General features: G+C 45.1%; 1 protein-coding gene and 1 pseudogene across 4 annotated transcripts in view; one reads left to right on the top strand and one right to left on the bottom strand.

Moving 5' to 3' along the window:
- Window positions 1–810: 810 nt before the first annotated feature.
- Window positions 811–2,279, bottom strand: LOC309803129 (ras GTPase-activating protein-binding protein 1-like; annotated as a pseudogene). The gene has a single exon. The product of its transcript is annotated as a ras GTPase-activating protein-binding protein 1-like (transcript).
- Window positions 2,280–8,981: 6,702 nt separating this feature from the next.
- Window positions 8,982–18,350, top strand: part of OPTN (optineurin) — a 43,139-nt gene continuing 33,770 nt past the window's right edge. Inside the window, exons 1-3 of one of the 3 annotated variants that reach the window (XM_082617460.1) lie at window positions 8,982–9,195; window positions 16,066–16,242; window positions 16,852–17,054. In XM_082617460.1, the coding sequence (XP_082473586.1) occupies window positions 16,077–16,242; window positions 16,852–17,054 (369 nt within the window). In that variant the 5' untranslated portion in view covers window positions 8,982–9,195; window positions 16,066–16,076. Of the gene's footprint in view, window positions 9,196–14,187; window positions 14,211–16,065; window positions 16,243–16,851; window positions 17,055–18,350 lie in introns of those variants that run through there. The other 2 variants (XM_082617459.1, XM_082617458.1) reach the window with 2 other exon arrangements.

The following is an 18,350-nucleotide window of genomic DNA, read 5'->3' as shown; positions in this document are numbered from 1 at the left end:
CCAGAAGGTACTCATGACTCTCAAAGAAGAGACAATTTGGGTTTTTCCTGCCTTCAAAATATTTATCAAATCCTGTAATTCTCACAGGCTTTTGAAACATGTAGAAAATAAGTAAGAAATATTCCGGGCTTCCCTGGTGGCACAGCGGTTAAGAATCCACCTGTCAATGCAGGGGACACGGGTTCGAGCCCTGGTCCGGGAAGATACCACATGCTGCAGAGCAGCTAGGACCAGGGGCTACAACTACTGAGCCTGCGCTCTAGGGCCCGCAAGCCACAGCTACTGAGTCCATGCACCACAACTACTGAAGCCTGCATGCCTAGAGCCCGTGCTCCACAACAAGAGAAGCCACCGCAACGAGAAGCCCGTCAACACAACTAGAGAAAGCCCACACGCAGCAACGAAGACCCAACACAGCCAAAAATTAAAAAATAAAAAGAAATATTCCAATGAATGAAACGTACCAAATGTCAGTAATAAGCAAGACACATTCCTTTGGGGAAACTGTTTAAAAAAAAATCCAGTCTGTATATGCAAATAAAGCAAGGAAATGCAGTCTTTTTTTTTTTCCTTCTTCTTTAAAAATCCATTTTTCCTAAAATATCATTCCAAAAAATTAGAAGTGAAGGACTAAAATGGGAGGGGGGGTGAGGAAGGAGCACACACCATTAACACAAAAAGTAAAATTGTACAAACTTAAGCAGTTTATGATAGACTAGGATCAGATTCAACCAAAAGTTGGCTGAAGAAATTCACCATTCTGTGGGAGCTAGGGTTTGCACTGCTGCCTGAAGATCAGTGAAGAGTGATTCACTGCCTTGGAGCATTGCCCCTTCCCCCTCCAAATCCTGGTTTCTGCACCATGCCTCTGCCGGGGGGGGCTCTCATCCCACCACCCAGCCCACCTTGAGGGCCTCCAGGTCCCTGCAGGCGGTTATCTCGATGGTCCCCTTCCCGGGTGGCTCGAGTCGTCTTTTCTTCCACATTCAGGCGGACCTCACCTCTGAACATGATGGGCCTGTTGCAAAGCACCTTCTGAACAGGCTCAGAATCATCAAGCACAACAAACCCCAAATTGGGTAATTTCCCACCATTGTTAATATGCAGCTCCACCACATTCCCATAATTTTGAAAAAATCTTTAAGCTCGACTCGACCTCATGAGGCAGGCTGCCAATAAAGAGCTGGTGGCTGTCAGGGTGTCTCACGATTCTTCGGGGTTCAACATCACCTTGCTCACCAGCCTCACGGACTGCTCTAAGTTCCCCCTAGGGAGGAACATTTATTCGCTGTTCTCGCACCCTCTGATCTCTCGGAGGCCTCTGCAGTGGAATCTGAGATTCAGGCTTAGACTCTGGACGAGGCTATGAAGCTGGTAGTTTAACAACATGAGGTGGTATCCCAGTAACTGGAACAGCTCCACTGGGAGGAAGGTTCTTACTGGTCACAGTTGACCAAGAAAAGTTTCTCAAGTCCTCTTGCCCCGTCTGGGCTATGTCTGCAGGCGCTGGAGAAGAACTCTTCTGAGCATCCTCAGGAGTCGTTTCTTCCAATATGCTCAGACATTTCCTCTTGGACTACAGACGCAGGTTCTTGCTCCGGTTCTGGTTCAGGATCAGGCTCTGGTTCAGCAACACGTTCTTCTAAATGTCCTTCTAAGTCATTGCTGACAGTTTGATCATAGAAAGTTCTAGAATCATCAGGTACCACCTCAGGGGTCTGCTGTCTTTCTTCAGGTTCCTCTGCTTCTTCTTCAGATTCTTCCTGAGGCTCAGTGACAAAGCCACCAAAGACCTCCTCTTGGTATCTGAAGATATCATTGTGAACATAAAACTTATTTTCAGCAGAGCCCTCAGGAGCAAGGACAAAAGTCTTGTGAATGGCCTCAAAGCCTGGTTGCTATTAGAGAGCAAGCCCATCACCTGGACCACCGCACCATCATTCAGAGTGGCATGAGTATCGACAGGACAGATCTGAGTGTGGCAATTCGTGAAGTTTTGTGACCTCACTTTCCTATGGATTTCTTTCTGCCCATAGACCGCATCTGCTGGCTTTCCATTTGAATCCAATCCCCCATGGACATAAGAAGAGTTCTTTCCATAAAATTTGTGTAGCATGTCTGCGGCCTGGTTCAGCAGTGTGTAATACTGTCTCACAAATTCCCACCTGACCAGCAGGGGACTAGGCTTCTCCATAACCATAGCTTTGGCCAATTCAACCTGCACGGCTGAGCGGGAGAGGAACAAGCTCTTCTCCACACATGGCGAAAAGCAAAAAACCCCTCACTCAACTGCATCAGCACCAGTTGCAAAATTTAAAGCTATATGAGCCGGAGAATTGAACCATGGACCTTAGAAAAGAAAGAGGTACGCTCCTGGCATCCAGTTGTGAAGATCAGAGGGGACCAGCCCCAGAGAAACCTGTATTACTGCTCATCAGGGCATTATGTCTATAAATCTAATAACTGTCTATTGGTCTGTGACAAGGGAAATGGGAACTCTGTCCACAAAATCAGAAAAGGGGTAACGTAGTCTGGTGACGGGAACACTGAGGTTTTGTGGGACAAAAGGTCATGGGCAATCCAGCTAAGGTTTTGTATCCAGGTTTATAATAGTCTATTTGAAAGCCATATATGAATACATTTTCTCATGAAAACAGGGGACTTGTAACTTTTCAAATTGCAAAGTCACTTCTGATAATTTAACTAGCCATGCCTTAAGTCAGGGTCTATAGAAGTACAATGGTTAATTTTATGTGTCAACTTGAATGGGCCATGGGGGACCCAGACATTTGGAAAAACATTATTCTGGGTATTTCCATAAAGGAGTTTTTGGATCAGTTTAAAATTTAATTTGATAAGGCTGTATAAAGCAGATTGTTCTCCCTAATGTGGGTGGGCCTCATCCAATCAGTTGAAGGCCTGAATAGAACTGGAGGCTGACTCTCCCCCAAATAAGAGGAAATTCTTCCTGTTTGGCTGCCTTGAGCTGGGACATCAAATTTTTCCTGCCTTCAGGTTCAAACTGAAACATTGTCTTCATGGGTCTCAACCCTGCCAGGTTTTGGCCTGGGACCACAGCTTCAGCTCTGCATCACACCCAGTCCTGCCTCTCAAGCTGGCCAGTGGCAGCCTCCATGATCATATGAGCCAATTTTTCATAATAAATCAATCTTTCTCTCTCTTCCTCTCTCTCTCTCTCAATATACATATATATATATATATGTATTTCAAACTGTAAAATCAAAATAAAATTATATATAATACATAATTATATCATATAAATATAATCTATAATATAAATATATTTATAATATATAACATATAATATAATTATATATTAATATAGCATAATATAGAATATAAATAGCATATAAAGTATAGTATAATTATATAATATAAATATAATATGATATATAACATATATAATAATATACAAAAATATATAAGATATATAAAATATATAGTCTGACACCCAGGCCTGTGTCCCCCCATTCCCCCATGCACTTCTGAGAAGTGAGACATCTCATTTTGGAAGAATAAGGGAGATGAGAAAAGAAGAAATCAGGTCCTTTAACACTGACTGATGAATTATTTAATCAGAAGCAAGAAACTGTGTAGAAAGTGAGACACCCAGGCAATTTCTTACTCCTCAGGCACACAAACAAGGGAATGGCAATGCTTTTCAGACCATGACGAAGAATTGTGGCGTCTCATTGCAATTATTTTCCCAAATCAACGGGCGCTGGCTACTTAATACTTCAACAGAAAATTTTGCTCCAGGAACTCTTAACACTTTTAAAGTAAAACAAAGAAACAAGAATTTTTTTTAAACATCTTTATTGGAGTATAATCGCTTTACAATGGTGTGTTAGTTTCTGCTGTATAACAAAGTGAGTCAGCTATACATATACATATATCCCCATATCTCCTCCCTCTTGCGTCTCCCTCCCACCCTCCCTATCCCACCCCTCTAGGTGATCACAAAGCACAGAGCTGATCTCCCTGTGCTATGTGGCTGCTTCCCACTAGCTATCTGTTTTACGTTTGCTAGTATATATAAGTCCATGCCACTCTCTCACTTTGTCCCAGCTTACCCTTCCCCCTCCCCGTGTCCTCAAGTCCGTTCTCTATGTCTGCATCTTTATTCCTGTCCTGCCCCTAGGTTCTTCATAACCTTTTTTTTTTTTTTTTTTTTTTTGCGGTACGCGGGCCTCTCACTGTTGTGGCCTCTCCCCTTGCAGAGCACAGGCTCTGGACGCGCAGGCTCAGCGGCCATGGCTCACGGGCCTAGCCGCTCCATGGCATGTGGGATCTTCCCGGACCAGGGCACGAACCCGTGTCCCCTGCATCGGCAGGCAGACTCTCAACCACTGCGCCACCAGGGAAGCCCACCATTTTTTTTTTTTTAGATCCCATATATATGTGTTAGCATACGGTATTTGTTTTTCTCTTTCTGACTTACTTCACTCTGTATGACAGACTCTAGGTCCATCCACCTCACTACAAATAACTCAATTTCGTTTCTTTTTATGGCTGAGTAATATTCCATTGTATATACATGCCACATCAAGAAACAAGAATTTAGTGTTCCTCCATGCTCTACTTTGACTTGATGGAAAAGGTGGCAGGGAGTATGACAGCTTCTGTGTTTACAGTGGGAAGAAGTAGGAAGTAGTAGTATTATTGTGGTCTTCTTATTCAATGTTCACAGAGGACTGAAGATCACCTAAAAGATAAACACCCAGTTTCTTCCCAATGAGTTTACTGTTTCAAGGTCTAGAGCTGGGGGGCAAAGGAGAGGAAGGAAGCAGAGACCACATACACATGCACACACAAACACACACACACTTGCTCCAGCTTTTCTCAAAGCAGAGGCATTGTTCCTGGGACTCCAGATACTTGTCTGAGGCTGCTGCTAAATTGGCGACAGGTTAGCCCCTAATCCCAGAGCCGGGCTCTGACGGAAGCCTCACTCCTCATCCAGGGAGTTGCTGCAATGCCAGGTATCAGTAAGAGGGAAGCGACCCATTAGAGGCATTCACATGCACTTGCCTGAGTCCCTGTTTCCAGTTCTTTGGTTATACCTAGGAGTAGAATTGCTGGGTTATATGGGAATTCTGTTGAACTTTTTTTGAGGAAGCCATCCTCAGAATATTTGGAGCCAATTGTGAACTGAATCTAACTAAACCTCAGACGAAGCCCAGACCCAGCTCAGCTACAGAGTAGATGACTGACACAGCCGCTTCACCTCTGGCCCAACAGAAGAAGGGGCATACCCCTTACCGGAGAGCGTGATGATTTACTTCTGGTATTATTTTTGGTGTTTTTTTGTGTTGTTGCTGTTGTTATTTTGTTTTTTTGGGGGGGTGGGCGGGCCGCACCACGCAGCCTGTGGGATCTTAGTTCCCTGACCAGGGATCGAACCCATGCCCTCAGCCGTGAAAGCGTGGAGTCCTAATCACTGGACCGCCAGGGAATTCCCTCGGTGTTGTTTTTGCAGCTGTAATGAGATATGATTTACGTACCTTAAAATTCACCCACCCATTGTACGTGTACAATTCAATAACCTTTATGCTGGTAGAGTTGTGCAATCCTCATTACCAACCAGTTTTAGAATATTTTCCTCAATCCCCCAAAATTCCCACGAGCTCATCTGCAGTCCAAGCCACTCCCAGCCCCAGGCAACCACAAGTCTGCTTTCCGTCTATGCTTTCCTCTTCTAGGCATTTCATATATATGGAGTCATAGGATAGGTAGATCATAGTTCAGGTAGTCTTTGGATCTGGTGTCCCAAGTGTGTATATTTTTCTACCAGTAGCTCAGATATGCATAAATATGTGACATATCTTTACTTTCTGTCCACCCAGCCCTGGCCCTGTAGGAGTGTAGGGAAATCCACTCTTGAGCCTCACTGAGGCCTTGAGTGGAGGCTCTCCTTCTCTGGGGTCATGGAAAAATCCAGGGGGGGTTTTGGCATCCACTGGAGTTAGGGCCATTTATTCTTCAGCCCGTTAAGTTGATCAGCCCATTGATGCTGGTATCCTCACCATCTACCATAAAGCTTCTTCTAAGGAGAGGGCAGGTTGCTCTGTTATTTCCAGTGACAAGCCAGCACTCCAGAATCTGCAGAAGCTGTGAGACCAAGTCCCCAAGGTCCAATAGATGTCTCATATAGCTGTGGTCCCCTTGGGGACCAAGTCCCCAAGGTCCAATAGATGTCTCATATAGCTGTGTCACTCCAAGAGCTGGCCATGTGTCCTGGTGCTGCAGGGGCTGAGGCTTGAGTCCTTGATGCTCAGGAGACCACCAACCTCCACCCCCCTCCCACTCCCCCAAATGCTGTGAAAGGCCCCCACCCCACCTGGGTTCTCTGCTCTCTCTCTCCAGGACACCTGGGGTAGACCATGATTGGGCTTTCTCAAGAGACAAGAAGAAAGGTTGGTCTTCCAAGAATCTTGCAAATACCCTTGTGATAGGAAACACAAAGGGATTAGCTGTATTCTCCAAACAAAGGGGGTGGGTAGGGAGGGGTATAGAAAGCATGAAACAAATGAGTATCTCACTAAATAGCCTACCACACTGCTTTGCATTCACCTACCGCAAAACCACATCAGTGAACAGCGGAAGGCATCTCATAATTTCAGTTTTCTTAGCTGCACTTAGATTCTATCTACTCATGGAAGTGTGAGAGAGGAAGGAGGCACCCCGCTGGACTATTCAGGCTAAGAAACAGAGTTGGTTCTTTTTTTGGGGGGGGAGCTGCATTGGGTCTTCGTTGCAGTGCACAGGCTTCTCCTTGTGGTGGCTTCTCTTGTTGCGGAGCACAGGCTGGCCTGTGGGCTTCAGTAGTTGTGACTCGCGGGATCTAGAGCACGGGCTCAGTAGTCGTGGCGCACTGGCTTATCGGATCTTCCTGGACCAGGGCTTGAACCTGTGTCCCCTGCATTGGCAGGCAGACTCTTAACCACTGTGCCACCAGGGAAGTCCCCTGAGTTGGTTCTAACACTAGCAGTAAGAATAGCAACTAACATTGTGCATCAGGCATTGTTCTCAGTGTTTTACATGTATTATCCCTTAATCATCACAGTGACCTTAGGCAGTAAGCTCAGTATAGCCAAATCCTTTATTTAAAGCCTTTGGTGTGAGCTCTATTTCAGAACTCAGAATTTTTTGGATTTCAGGAAGGTAATAAGGTGCATGTAATTTACATAATATAACTCCCCAAGAGGGTCTGAAACAGATCTCATACAATCTAATTAAGGTGGCTTCAGTGAAACAAATAATCATATTAAGTGATGTAAATAAAGAATGTAAATAACTTTGCATCAGTTTGGGTCTGGTTCTGCCACCAAATGAACTGAGAAAGGCTTTGGATTCTCAGACCTTTGGAATTTTGGACCTGTATTAGAGGCCCCATTGTACAGATAAAGAGAATGAGGCCCATCAAGATTAGGTAACTTGTCCAAGGTCACACAGCTAAGAAGTGGTGGGAGTGCTCAACGTTTCAGGAGCAACCTGACCACTTTCTCTACCAGAAACTCACCCACCCTCAAACTTCTCACTCCACAGCTGGTGGCAGCCTTGTGTATGACGCCTCCCCCAACCTCTAACTATCCCACCCCATCCCATCCCCCTCCCTGCTCCGAGCTTCTCTAATACTCCTTTACTCTCTCCTTTAACATGGTTCAAAATACCGGAAGTGAGCCCATAGAGTTGACTCGCCCCAGGCACCCCTAACAAGCCCAGGAGGGACCCTCCAGAATTGGGTCTGGGGCAGGTACTGACTTGCTAGCCCTCTTTGCCTTGAGCAGGGGGTTAGTCTCGGTGGTGTTAAGAGTCGGGCAGGAAGAGCTGGCCTGGAGCAGGCGGTCTAAATAGAGGAGTTGAATCCTTCAGGATACCAGGAGAGGGCGCGTCCCCCCTTTCCTATTTCGATTAGGATTTTTTTTTTTTCGTTTCCGTCTAACCAGCGAGCAGTTTGGGTGAGCAACAACGTGCTTGGTATCCCGCAGATTTGAGCAGCGTCAGCCTCTTCATTCGTAAATCAAGTTTCTTCCCACGTGCGACGCGTCCTTCTTAGTCTTCAGCACAAACCTGCTCCCAGACCCTCTCTCCCTCACCTCCTGGGACCCCGCCCTAATTTGTTTTATCTTACACGAGGGGCCTGTCACCCGAAGAACCGGCCGCACCGGCTTCGCCGAGACCGTGACCTCGCGATCAGACGCCTTGTGTGTCCTGTGTCTGCGTCCTTGCTTATCCCTCTTCGAGGTGCTTAGGATGCAAACTAGGGCGGCTCTTCCTCGTCTTGTTTCCTCACTTTTCAAGCCGTCTAGTCTGGAGGCAACCACCCTCTTCCGGTCCAGGAGATCAATACTTCTGTCTTCCAGGTACAGTCCAGGTCGATCTAGTAATCCCACCTGCCTGGAGCACCTGAAACCTCCGAGTGTCAACGGCTGGCCTGTTCCCCGGGAACAAGAGCCCCAGAAGCATCCGGCAGGCTTTGTGTTTTTAATTAAAGGTCTATTTCAAGGGCAAAATCGGGTAGAAAGCCGTGAGTGCGCAATTAACTCTATCTAAAGGTAAGGCCTTTAACAGAGATTGAGGTCTCGTCCCAAGGATGCCTGGGACCGTCGCCCTCTTTCAGTGAGGCGCAGCGGCCCCCGTGGCTCTGGACTTCTACAGGCACCCCCTGCGGCGAAGACCGACACCTCACACTCCATTTAATTAACAGTGTGTTTTAATTAACGCCGTCCGTCACGGCAGTCACACTGGGTTAATGCGCAACCCGCATTAATCCGCGTCCGGGCCTGGACCCTGGGAGAGCTGCGGGTCTAGCAGGGAGGCTGTGGGCTGGCCCACGAGACAGGCAGGGCGGAGAGTTGGGGCGGGGCCTGCGGGAGGCGCGGCCTGCCGGAGGCGCGGCCTGCCGAGGGGCGGGGCGTCGGGGTGGGGCCTGCAGCGGGCGGGGCCCGGGAAATTCCCGGGCGGAGGTGAGGAGGCTGGCGCAACTGTCAGCTGAGCAGCGCTGGGTGGGGTTGCGAGGCCGCGCGTCCGCCAGAGGCTCCCCAGCCCCCGCCGCCGCCGCCCCCGGCCGGTCCCTTGGTCGGCGTCTGCATCCAGGTTCAGAGCCCTCTCCCAGCGGTAACGATGCCGAGGAGGCAGTGACCCCGAGGGAGGCCGGAGCCCGGGCGCCGGGTGAGCCGGGGCAGGGGGCGGGCAGGGGCTCCCTCTCCGCCCTGGAAGCGGTTCCTGTAGCCGCCTTCCCTGCGACCCGGAGCCAGTCAGGGTCGTGGGTGGCGAGGGTAGGGCGTCCCCTCGGGTGGGACGGCTGCTCTCGCTGGGAGGGTTTCCGGGCCCTGGCGATCCTGACCTGGTGCGGAAGGGCAGCGGGGGCGTCCAGCCCAGAGCGCCCCTTCCCCCTTTTTTACCCTCCAGGCTGGCCGCAGGTGCCTTACCCTGTAGGTCATGAAGGTGGTCTGAGGCTGACATCCTTCCGCAGGTTGGGAATGATTGTACAGCCAGTTCCTCATTATAAGGGAAGGGGTTAAGGACACACCTTTGGAAGACGTGCAAACTACTCTAGCTTTACGAGATGGCCCAGGACACTAAAAAACCGGTGACCGCTCTCTAAGGTGGCGGTATTACTGAATAGCTGAAAGGAATCTTCATAAACCGTTGTGTCTAGGAGGGCATGTATGTATGTATGTGTTTGTGTGTGTTTATAGATACATAGAGAATATGAATATGTGATGAGGCCGAGAAACCCAAAGGGATTGTTTCTATCGTGTAAGCTGCAAGCAGTGAGCATCGCTAAGAGAAAATGTAACCCAGGTTCCGTCTAGCCTCCTTCCTCCACCAGGAAGACTGCTGTATGGAAATTATATGCCACAACACTGCTTAATGATGAAACGGAAAACCGAAACTTAAAACATCAAAAGCCTGGGATCTGGTTAAGCAAACGCACTGTTAACAGAAGAACCCCTCACCCTTGCTCTTTGCCGGAAGGAGAGAAGAGCTGGGGGGCCCTGGCCACCCCGCCCAGGATATGCCCAGTTTGGAGTGGGCTGGGGAGGTCCAGTAGCAGAGGCCAGTCCAGGGACTGCCCCGTCATGCCCTGGGCAAGACAACTCGAAATGTAGCCTGTAGAGAGGACAGTAATTAGAGTCTTCCGGGTGACTGGCCAGTTCTTCTACTGGGCCAATTTTATTTGTTCTTTATGTATTGTGTACAACATTATAAAAGTAGCATTTTTTTTTTTTTGGTAACTGACCTCAAGTTGCATATTATGTTATGGGCTCCAACTAAACTCTCCGAAAAAACAAAAACAGACGTTATTCTTGAAAGGAATTGGTCACTGTTTTACCCTCCCATGAAATCCCCACCCTTAGGTAGGGGCACATGGGTATTCTATTTTCCAAGCCTCACTTTTTCTGAATTTTATAGACGTGGACTGTGTGATATGTTCTTTGGAATCTATGGAATAGTCAATCCAAAGGAAAAGGAAGAAATTAAACTCTGTGTTTTGAAAATAAAATCTGTTTCACTGAGGAAGAAAAAAATTATATTGAAAGTTCTCGTTTTCACTTTGACCTATTATGTGGGTTGAGTAATGGAATATGTGTTATGAAATGACATCCAGATACCTTTGTAGTGATATTTTAAAAGTGGTACTAATTTTCAAAATAAGTTGAGTTCAAGAATCTGGAAATGAGTGCCACTGAACTGTAGAAAAACTCATAACACTAGTATGTCGGGTTTGTGTTTTATGTGTTTTACAAGTGTATGACTTTACCTCTTACACTATAGCTTCATTTCATTTCAACAGACATTTTCTGAGAGCCTGCTCTCAGTGTGCCAGCCTGTAGGAAGAATAAAATAGAGACCTTGACTTAGATTTGATGGGAAGATTGGCTGGCATGGTATGATCACAGTACTTTACATAAAAGGACCAAGGGGGTGGAACACACAAAGCGCTCTTGGGTGCTCAGAGGAAAGAACAGGTCATTTTACACAGGACATCTGTTCGAGCTGGCACTGAACTGTCCAGTGGAGGTTTGCCAGGGTAAAAGCAGATCCGGGCATCTCGGGGAAGGGTAGAAAAGCAAAAGAAGGCCAAGAACTATGAGCTCTTTAATGTGCCTCCGGCATGAGTGGCATTGGTGACAGGAGATGATACTGCTGGGTAAGTGGGGGCCAGTCTCTGAAAGGCCATGTTTGTCTTGCTCGGGAGCTGGAGCTCTGTCTGTATGGGAGGGGTTTAAGCAGGGGGATGCCCTGGTATTAGGAAAGAAACCATGGAGGTAGTGGGGCTGCAGTGGAAGGAGATGAGTCCAGCCATGGAGGAAGCTATGCAAATTCATTCAGCAAGTATTTGTTGACCCCCATATATGTCGGGTAATGTTCTAGGTGCTAGGGACACGGCAGTGGACAAAACAGACGAAAGTCCCGTACTCTGTGGGCCAGACAAGACAAGAAGGGCCTGACCTAAGCTGATGGGGATTGAGAGGAGGTGGGAGTGACAGGACTCGGTGACCCATTAGACTTGGGGGAAGAGCAAATAGGAAGAATCAAGCATAACTCTCAGGTTCCTGCCTTGGGTGATGAGGCTATCTATTTCCATTTTCTGTATGTTTGCAGTTACAAAAGTCAGAGTACCATTTCTGGCATAAAAGGTAAGTCTTCTTTTACCCCCTTAATAGGATATGTACTTTGAGTTCTTTTTCCAGGATGGTGATGAGTTATTTGATGCAATCTTGGAATGTTACTCAATCCCCTTGAAAACCGAAACCAGGATTTGCCAATAGCCAGCAATTGTCTCTGATCAGGAAATAGGTTTTCACTGTTTAAAACTAATTTATCTATGTGGGGATTGAACCTGTGAATACTTAATCAGCAGGTTCGGAGAATCAGCCACACCAGGGTAAGGACCTGGGTTTATTCTGTATTATTCTTGATGGTCCAACGACCAGTGGAGAGAAGTCAGTGTAAGGCAGATTTCTGTTGGATACAAAACAGCTTTCTGGCAGTCAGAGCCATCCTGGAATAGAATGGGCAGTTGCCTGCTAAGGTCATGTGCTCATTTTTTCTGTCATTAAAGTCATTCGAGCCTGGTCTATATGACCATCTGCCATGGAAACCGGACAGGACATTCCTGCATTGAACAAGTTGGGCTGGGTCATTTTTAAAGCCAACTCAGAAGCAAGATTTAAGCTCATGCCCACGAAGTCAAGTCACTGCTATAATTACTTGACCTCTGGAATTAAGAACAATAATTACAATCAGGAATTTGAATAGCAGATCCAGGAATAAAATCTAGGGGATCTTGCTTTTGAGCTTCCACCTTCCAGGTGGTTCCTATTTTTCCTCATTGGTGAAATCTTGACAAATCCTGTGCTAAATTAATTCACCCTTCTGTAGTTAAAAATAAAACACCTTTGCTTAGAAATGATGCATTTCTATGGACATATATACACTACCAAACGTAAGGTAGATAGCTAGTGGGAAGCAGCCGCATAGCACAGGGAGATCAGCTCAGTGCTTTGTGACCGCCTGGAGGGGTGGGATAGGGAGGGTGGGAGGGAGACGCAAAAGGGAGGGGATATGGGAACATATGTATATGTATAACTGATTAAATTTGTTATAAAGCAAAAAAAAGAAATGATGCATTTCTGATCATTGGTTGGATTTTTATGATAAATTCTGTTATTAGACAGAAACTTGGAGTAAATGGCTTAGTTCCTTAGTTCATAACCTTTGAGGATGTGTGCAAGGATTTATAATACATCTCTGAATTTTCTCAACTGAAAACATTTCAAGGTGATGCTAAACATTTAGAGAATTCAGCTTTCTCTAACTGGTATTCTACCAGTAGACATCTCATATACGCACTGTACTGTGATAGCTTGTAATGACGCCCCCCAAATATTCTAAAATCATAAAATGCACTTTGAGTCACCAAAAATCAATTAAATTGCTTTTAGTAAAATTTTGTTTATAAGTGTTTATGTGCTTATGTTTGGCATTTATGTTAACTTCTTATATACTATGACATTTGAATTACCAAATAGTTTTCCTAACAATGCTGCGTAGCAAAGAGCTCACTATAATTGGGACGGGCGTATGTATTAGTGAGAGAGGGCAGCATGACCATGAGGGTGCTGGGGTGTACGTGCTGGACAGTGCAGGTTGGACTGTGTTCTTGCTAGAAGCTTAATACTTTTCATAGGGCTTTTGAGCTGAAAGCAGCTATAGTGATCATCATTTGCTAGGCAAGTCAGTAAATCATCACAGAGGTCAGATGAGTTCTCAAGGTCACGTGTCTGGTTAGTGGCACCCGGTTTATTTTTCTTCTGTGTCTCCCTCAGCATAACCCTGTCTTTGTTTTTTTTTTTCCTCTCCTTATAAAATCTGGGCAACCAGAAAAAGTTGATAAGTAGAATCGGTTTTAACTGTTACGGTTGTGCCTCAAGTCTTGGTGGAGATATAACAGAAAGTCAAGGAGGAAAAATATCGGAAGGAACAGTCTCTCTTCTCTCCCCTCCCCCTCCCCTTCTCTCCCCTCCCCCTCCCCTTCTCTCCCCTCCCCCTCCCCTTCTCTCCCCTCCCCCTTCCCCTACTCTTCCCTCCCTCTGCTTTAGATACTTTAAAAACAAATCTGTTAAATGTCTCCAAAGTATAGTCTAATCCTTGAATACCTGAGGAAATTTAATATTGACAAGTGAATGACACACGTTACAAGGATTTTATCTTTGTCAATTACTTAGAATTTTAGTATTCTTTGCAAAATAGACAGGAGCACTGTTATTTAGTAAAAACCCATTTTTATGAAATTTTAGTGCCAACATAGTACTATGCAAAAATGAGTTTTATGGAAAGTCAGAAACTGGCTTTACCCGAATTATTTTATGCAAAATAATCCAAATTATTTTATTGGGGAAAACAAAAGCAGTCTATTCTGGTCACCTAATGCTAAGAGATAGCACACTTTAGCAGTGTACCTCTTTCTAAACGAATCAGGATACGTAAAACACAGATGCTTTCAAAAGGCTCAAAATGCTTTATCCGTGTTTTTCACTTCATAGAATTGCCATCCTCATTAAAGAATTCCATGAGGATGCCTTTCCCGTGCCAGCTGCTATAGAGGAATCACACAGGCCACACTAGGGGCTGGCTTTCCGCTCAGTAGCAGCACTGTCTCTGATTTCCTACAGGTCCTTTATTTAATTTATTTTTTTAATATGGAGTATAATTGCTTTACAATGTTGTGTTAGTTTCTGCTCTATAACAAAGTGAGTCAGCTATACATAAACATATATCCCCATATCTCCTCCCTCTTGCATCTCCCTCCCACCCTCCCTATCCCACCCTTCTAGGTGGTCACAAAGCACCGAGCTGATCTCCCTGTGCTATGCGGCTGCATCCCACTAGCTATCTTACATTTGCTAGTATTTATAAGTCCATGCCGCTCTCTCACTTCGTCCCAGCTCACCTTACAGGTCCTTTAGACCAAAAGCAGGTCACCAGGCTCTCAGTTCCAGGAAACCTCCAGAGAGCCTAGGGATTGCCTCCTGCCAGAGTGGGAAGGAAGCACCGCTCTGCACCCCAGGGGTTTGGTGCATTAATATACGGGCACTAATATATGGTGGTTTCCCCAGCTTCTGCCCTAACATGCACAGGGACTTAACAACAAAAACCATAACTGAAGCTTCCCTTGCAGCCTCGTAGAGAGTCATTTGTACCCTGCCCTCCTGTCGGCAGTGGCAGGTTCTATCGGCTCACGTGGGAACTTCTTACAGGGACGAGGTTCTTTGGACGCAGTGAAAATTTGTTAGTAACTTGTTTGTAAGCAATTCATTGACTGCTATTGCTAAGAAGTAAGAAGAAAAAATCCTTCCGGCAGCCTTGGTTATTTCTTTAAGATGTCTGGCAGTGTGCGATGGATGGGCGAAGTGGAATCTGAACTCTGGGTGAGGTGAATGGGCCCGCCTTCCATGTTTATCTATAGAGCGCACCCAGAGGTTATACAGCGATAGGTCAGAGAGCACTTCTCTCTCCTCAGCTTCCAGTGACTGATGCAGGAACTCTGCAATTCCTCATGAAAAGGTATATCATCATCTTTGTGAAATGTGAAAAGGAAAGTGTTTGCCCACAGCATTTGATTTCTGTGTTTGCCCAGGTGGTAGGCCATACAGAAGCACAGTTGGGATACACCCATCTATCTTATTTATGGCCACACTGACCCCTCGACAAATAAAGTGGTATGCTTAAACTAGTCTCAGAATATGCAACAACTAAGCAAGATTTTCTTCGTCTTTTAGAACGCTTTGCAGAAGTATCGACTATGGAAGCCTAAGGATTCAGTGCCAACTTCACTGTATGACAGGGCTGGGTTTCAGAATCACCCTTAATGCTCGGTTGTGCCCTTCATTGAGTGACCTTGGATGAGCTATAAAACCTCTGTGAACTCAGCTCCGTCCCCAGGAAAATAGCTGTCTAGTTGAGTTTTAGTGAGGATTAGAAACGGACAGTCTGGTGCGGTGGTCAAGAGCGTAGTAAGCGTCCGAAATATGTTAGTTCTCCCTTTCCTCTCAGCCAAATATACAAGAAATAAAATACGGAGATTTTGTAACAATTAATTATTGAGATATAATTCACATACCATACAATTCACCCAAAATAGGAAGATTTGAGCTTAAAGATTTTTCTGGGGAAAAATCCATTTAATAATACTTTGCCCACATCTACCAATGTACATATGGAAAGCCTCTGGAACTCCCCACGTTAGGATTCCTGATCATGATGATATCACGTCCGTCTCTCCCTCCTCTATCCCCCATCTCCTCACTGTACCCCTTTATACACCCTTATACACAGACATACACATACAAACTGAAGCTAGGATGTACCTTTTTTGTTTAAAAAGGAAGAATCAAGATTGTTCAAAATATAATGGGAGAGAAAGCACCTAGTAGAATACTTATTAGCACTTGCACATGGGCTTGTGGGACTCGTGAGGACGCCATGCAGAGGGAACAGTTATATTTCCGGTCTGTGACTTTGCCATAGGAACTGCTGCCATGTCCCACCAACCAGTTAGCTGCCTGACTGAAAAGGGGGACAGCCCCAACGAAACCACAGGAAATGGACCCCCCAATCTGGCTCACCCGAACCTGGACACGTTCACCCCACATGAGCTGCTGCAGCAGATGAGAGAGCTTCTAATTGAGAACCATCAGCTGAAAGGTGAGCAACACCTGGCCCCATGTTTCTTCACTCACCCTGGGCCTTCGGGAATGCCATCCTTTGGTAATAGCTTGCAGGTGAATCCCTTTCTCTGCGCCTGGTTCCCTGGGGGAAGAAATAGCACAGAATTAGCTTTGAGTAAGGCTAAAGCTGTTTCCACTGTTTGCTTTTGGATACAGGTAGAAATAAAAAGTATGCATCTCCGGGAAATGGCATAATGACATTTAGCCCATTTAAAAGGAAAAAGAAAAAAAGGCTGCTATTATTACAGAGCTAGTCCTAAATATTACCTTAAAAGAAAGCATTCTAATATCTCCAGCCATGGTTTTTGGGGAGAACCAGTGTTCGAATCCAGGAGTGATGGACCTCAGTCTATGTAGTTATTAATAGACATTTTGTTATAATAAATCAATAACATCAATTTTATTTTCTTGAGACCCTTGAGGACTAGAGATGACATTAGACCCTGCTAGTCCTGTCTGGAAGCAGAAACCACTCACTCATCTCGCTCCGCAGTCTTTCCGGCTGACCCTGGGGCCCAGGCGGGTTCCATTCATGACCCCAAGTCCAGTCCCCTGGTGTGACACTCCCCCTCTGCACCCCATGCAGAAGCCATGAAGCTGAACAATCAAGCTATGAAAGGGCGATTTGAGGAGCTTTCAGCCTGGACAGAAAAGCAGAAGGAAGAACGCCTTTTTTTTGAGACCCAGAGCAAAGAAGCCAAAGAGCGCCTAACGGCACTGAGTCTTGAAAATGAAAAACTGAAGCAAGAACTCAGAAAACTAAAAGGGAAAACTGAAAGGTCATTCGAGGTGAGCAGACTGATCAATTGTGATTTTATTCTGTTCATATTTGTAGTGTAATCTTACTTGACCAGACTTCTAGATCAAAACCTTTCACAGTTCAGGCTAGATGAGTGCTTTGCATTATCTTGAAAGAAGCGTGCTTGATGAGAAGATTGGTTACAACTTTAAGAGTCATGTATAATCTCTGGTGAAGGAAAGAAATGGGTAAAGCTTTGACCATATTGATTATAGTCAGAAGAGTGTTACGGTTATAAGTCAGTATTTTGTATTCATTATAGATGGTACGGAAGGACCTCTGCCTAGAACCATCCAAGTGTTAGCTGTTAGTTTATGTCTTTGATATAGAATTACACTTTAAAAATCTGTCACTCAGAATTTTCACTTATTGACCTTGTCCTTTCTCTCCGTCTAAAATAGATTCCTCGCTTTATGTTTTACATTTACTTCTGAAAACTGGTTTGACAAATGTCATGTGAAATGAGGCTGTACGGTTGCCACATTTCCACTGACCCAAAGAACACAAGCAGTGTGCTCACACCTGAGAACGAGTATCAAAGATGTGAGTGAAAAAGCAAATCAGAGCACATTTGAAGCCTCTGCCCATCTTCTAAGGCTCACTGGGTATTATTTGTTTAGATGGACATCTGCAGTTCATTTTCTTCCAAACCTAGAACTTAACAGCTTTAGGGAGGATGGAGCACTGGGTTAATTCTTGGATATCAGTGATTTCTTTTTTCAGTTCATTTACAATATTGTGTTAGTTCAGGTATGCAGCAAAGTGATTCAGTTATATAAATTTTTTTCAGTTTATTTTCCATTATAGGTTATTACAGGATACATAGTATAGTTCCATGTGCTAACAGTAAATCCTTGTTGCTTATGTATTTTATGTACAGTAGTTTGTATCTGTTCCCTTATTTTTTTTCTTTTCCATTATGGTTTATTACAGAAGTAGTTTGTATCTGTCAATTCCATACTCCTCATTTATCCCTCCCCTCCTCAGTGATTTTTCTTGAGACTTTACCTTGAACTTTGTTGATGTCTAATTTCTTAAATAGGTAAAGAATACAAACAAAGAAATAAAATAAGGAAAAGAGAAATATGGAATAATCTAAAGAATGAAAAGTTGTTTAGAAAAATATCATAGTTTATATCAATGATCTTACTCATCAACCCCTGCTCATGGGACAATGAAAACATTCAGCTTTAATAAATTTGTATTTGTATTGGAAATGTTTCATTGTTGGTAAGATTTATCATGTCTGACGCTTCAGTTTGTCTTACAGTTCAAAGAGCATTAAG

The sequence above is a fragment of the Mesoplodon mirus genome (assembly GCF_964341445.2).
Source record: "Mesoplodon mirus genome assembly, chromosome: 4".
Lineage (NCBI taxonomy): Eukaryota > Metazoa > Chordata > Mammalia > Artiodactyla > Ziphiidae > Mesoplodon > Mesoplodon mirus.
The sequence above is the reverse complement of the archived record's forward strand: the minus strand, read 5'-3'. Positions and strand labels throughout refer to the sequence as shown.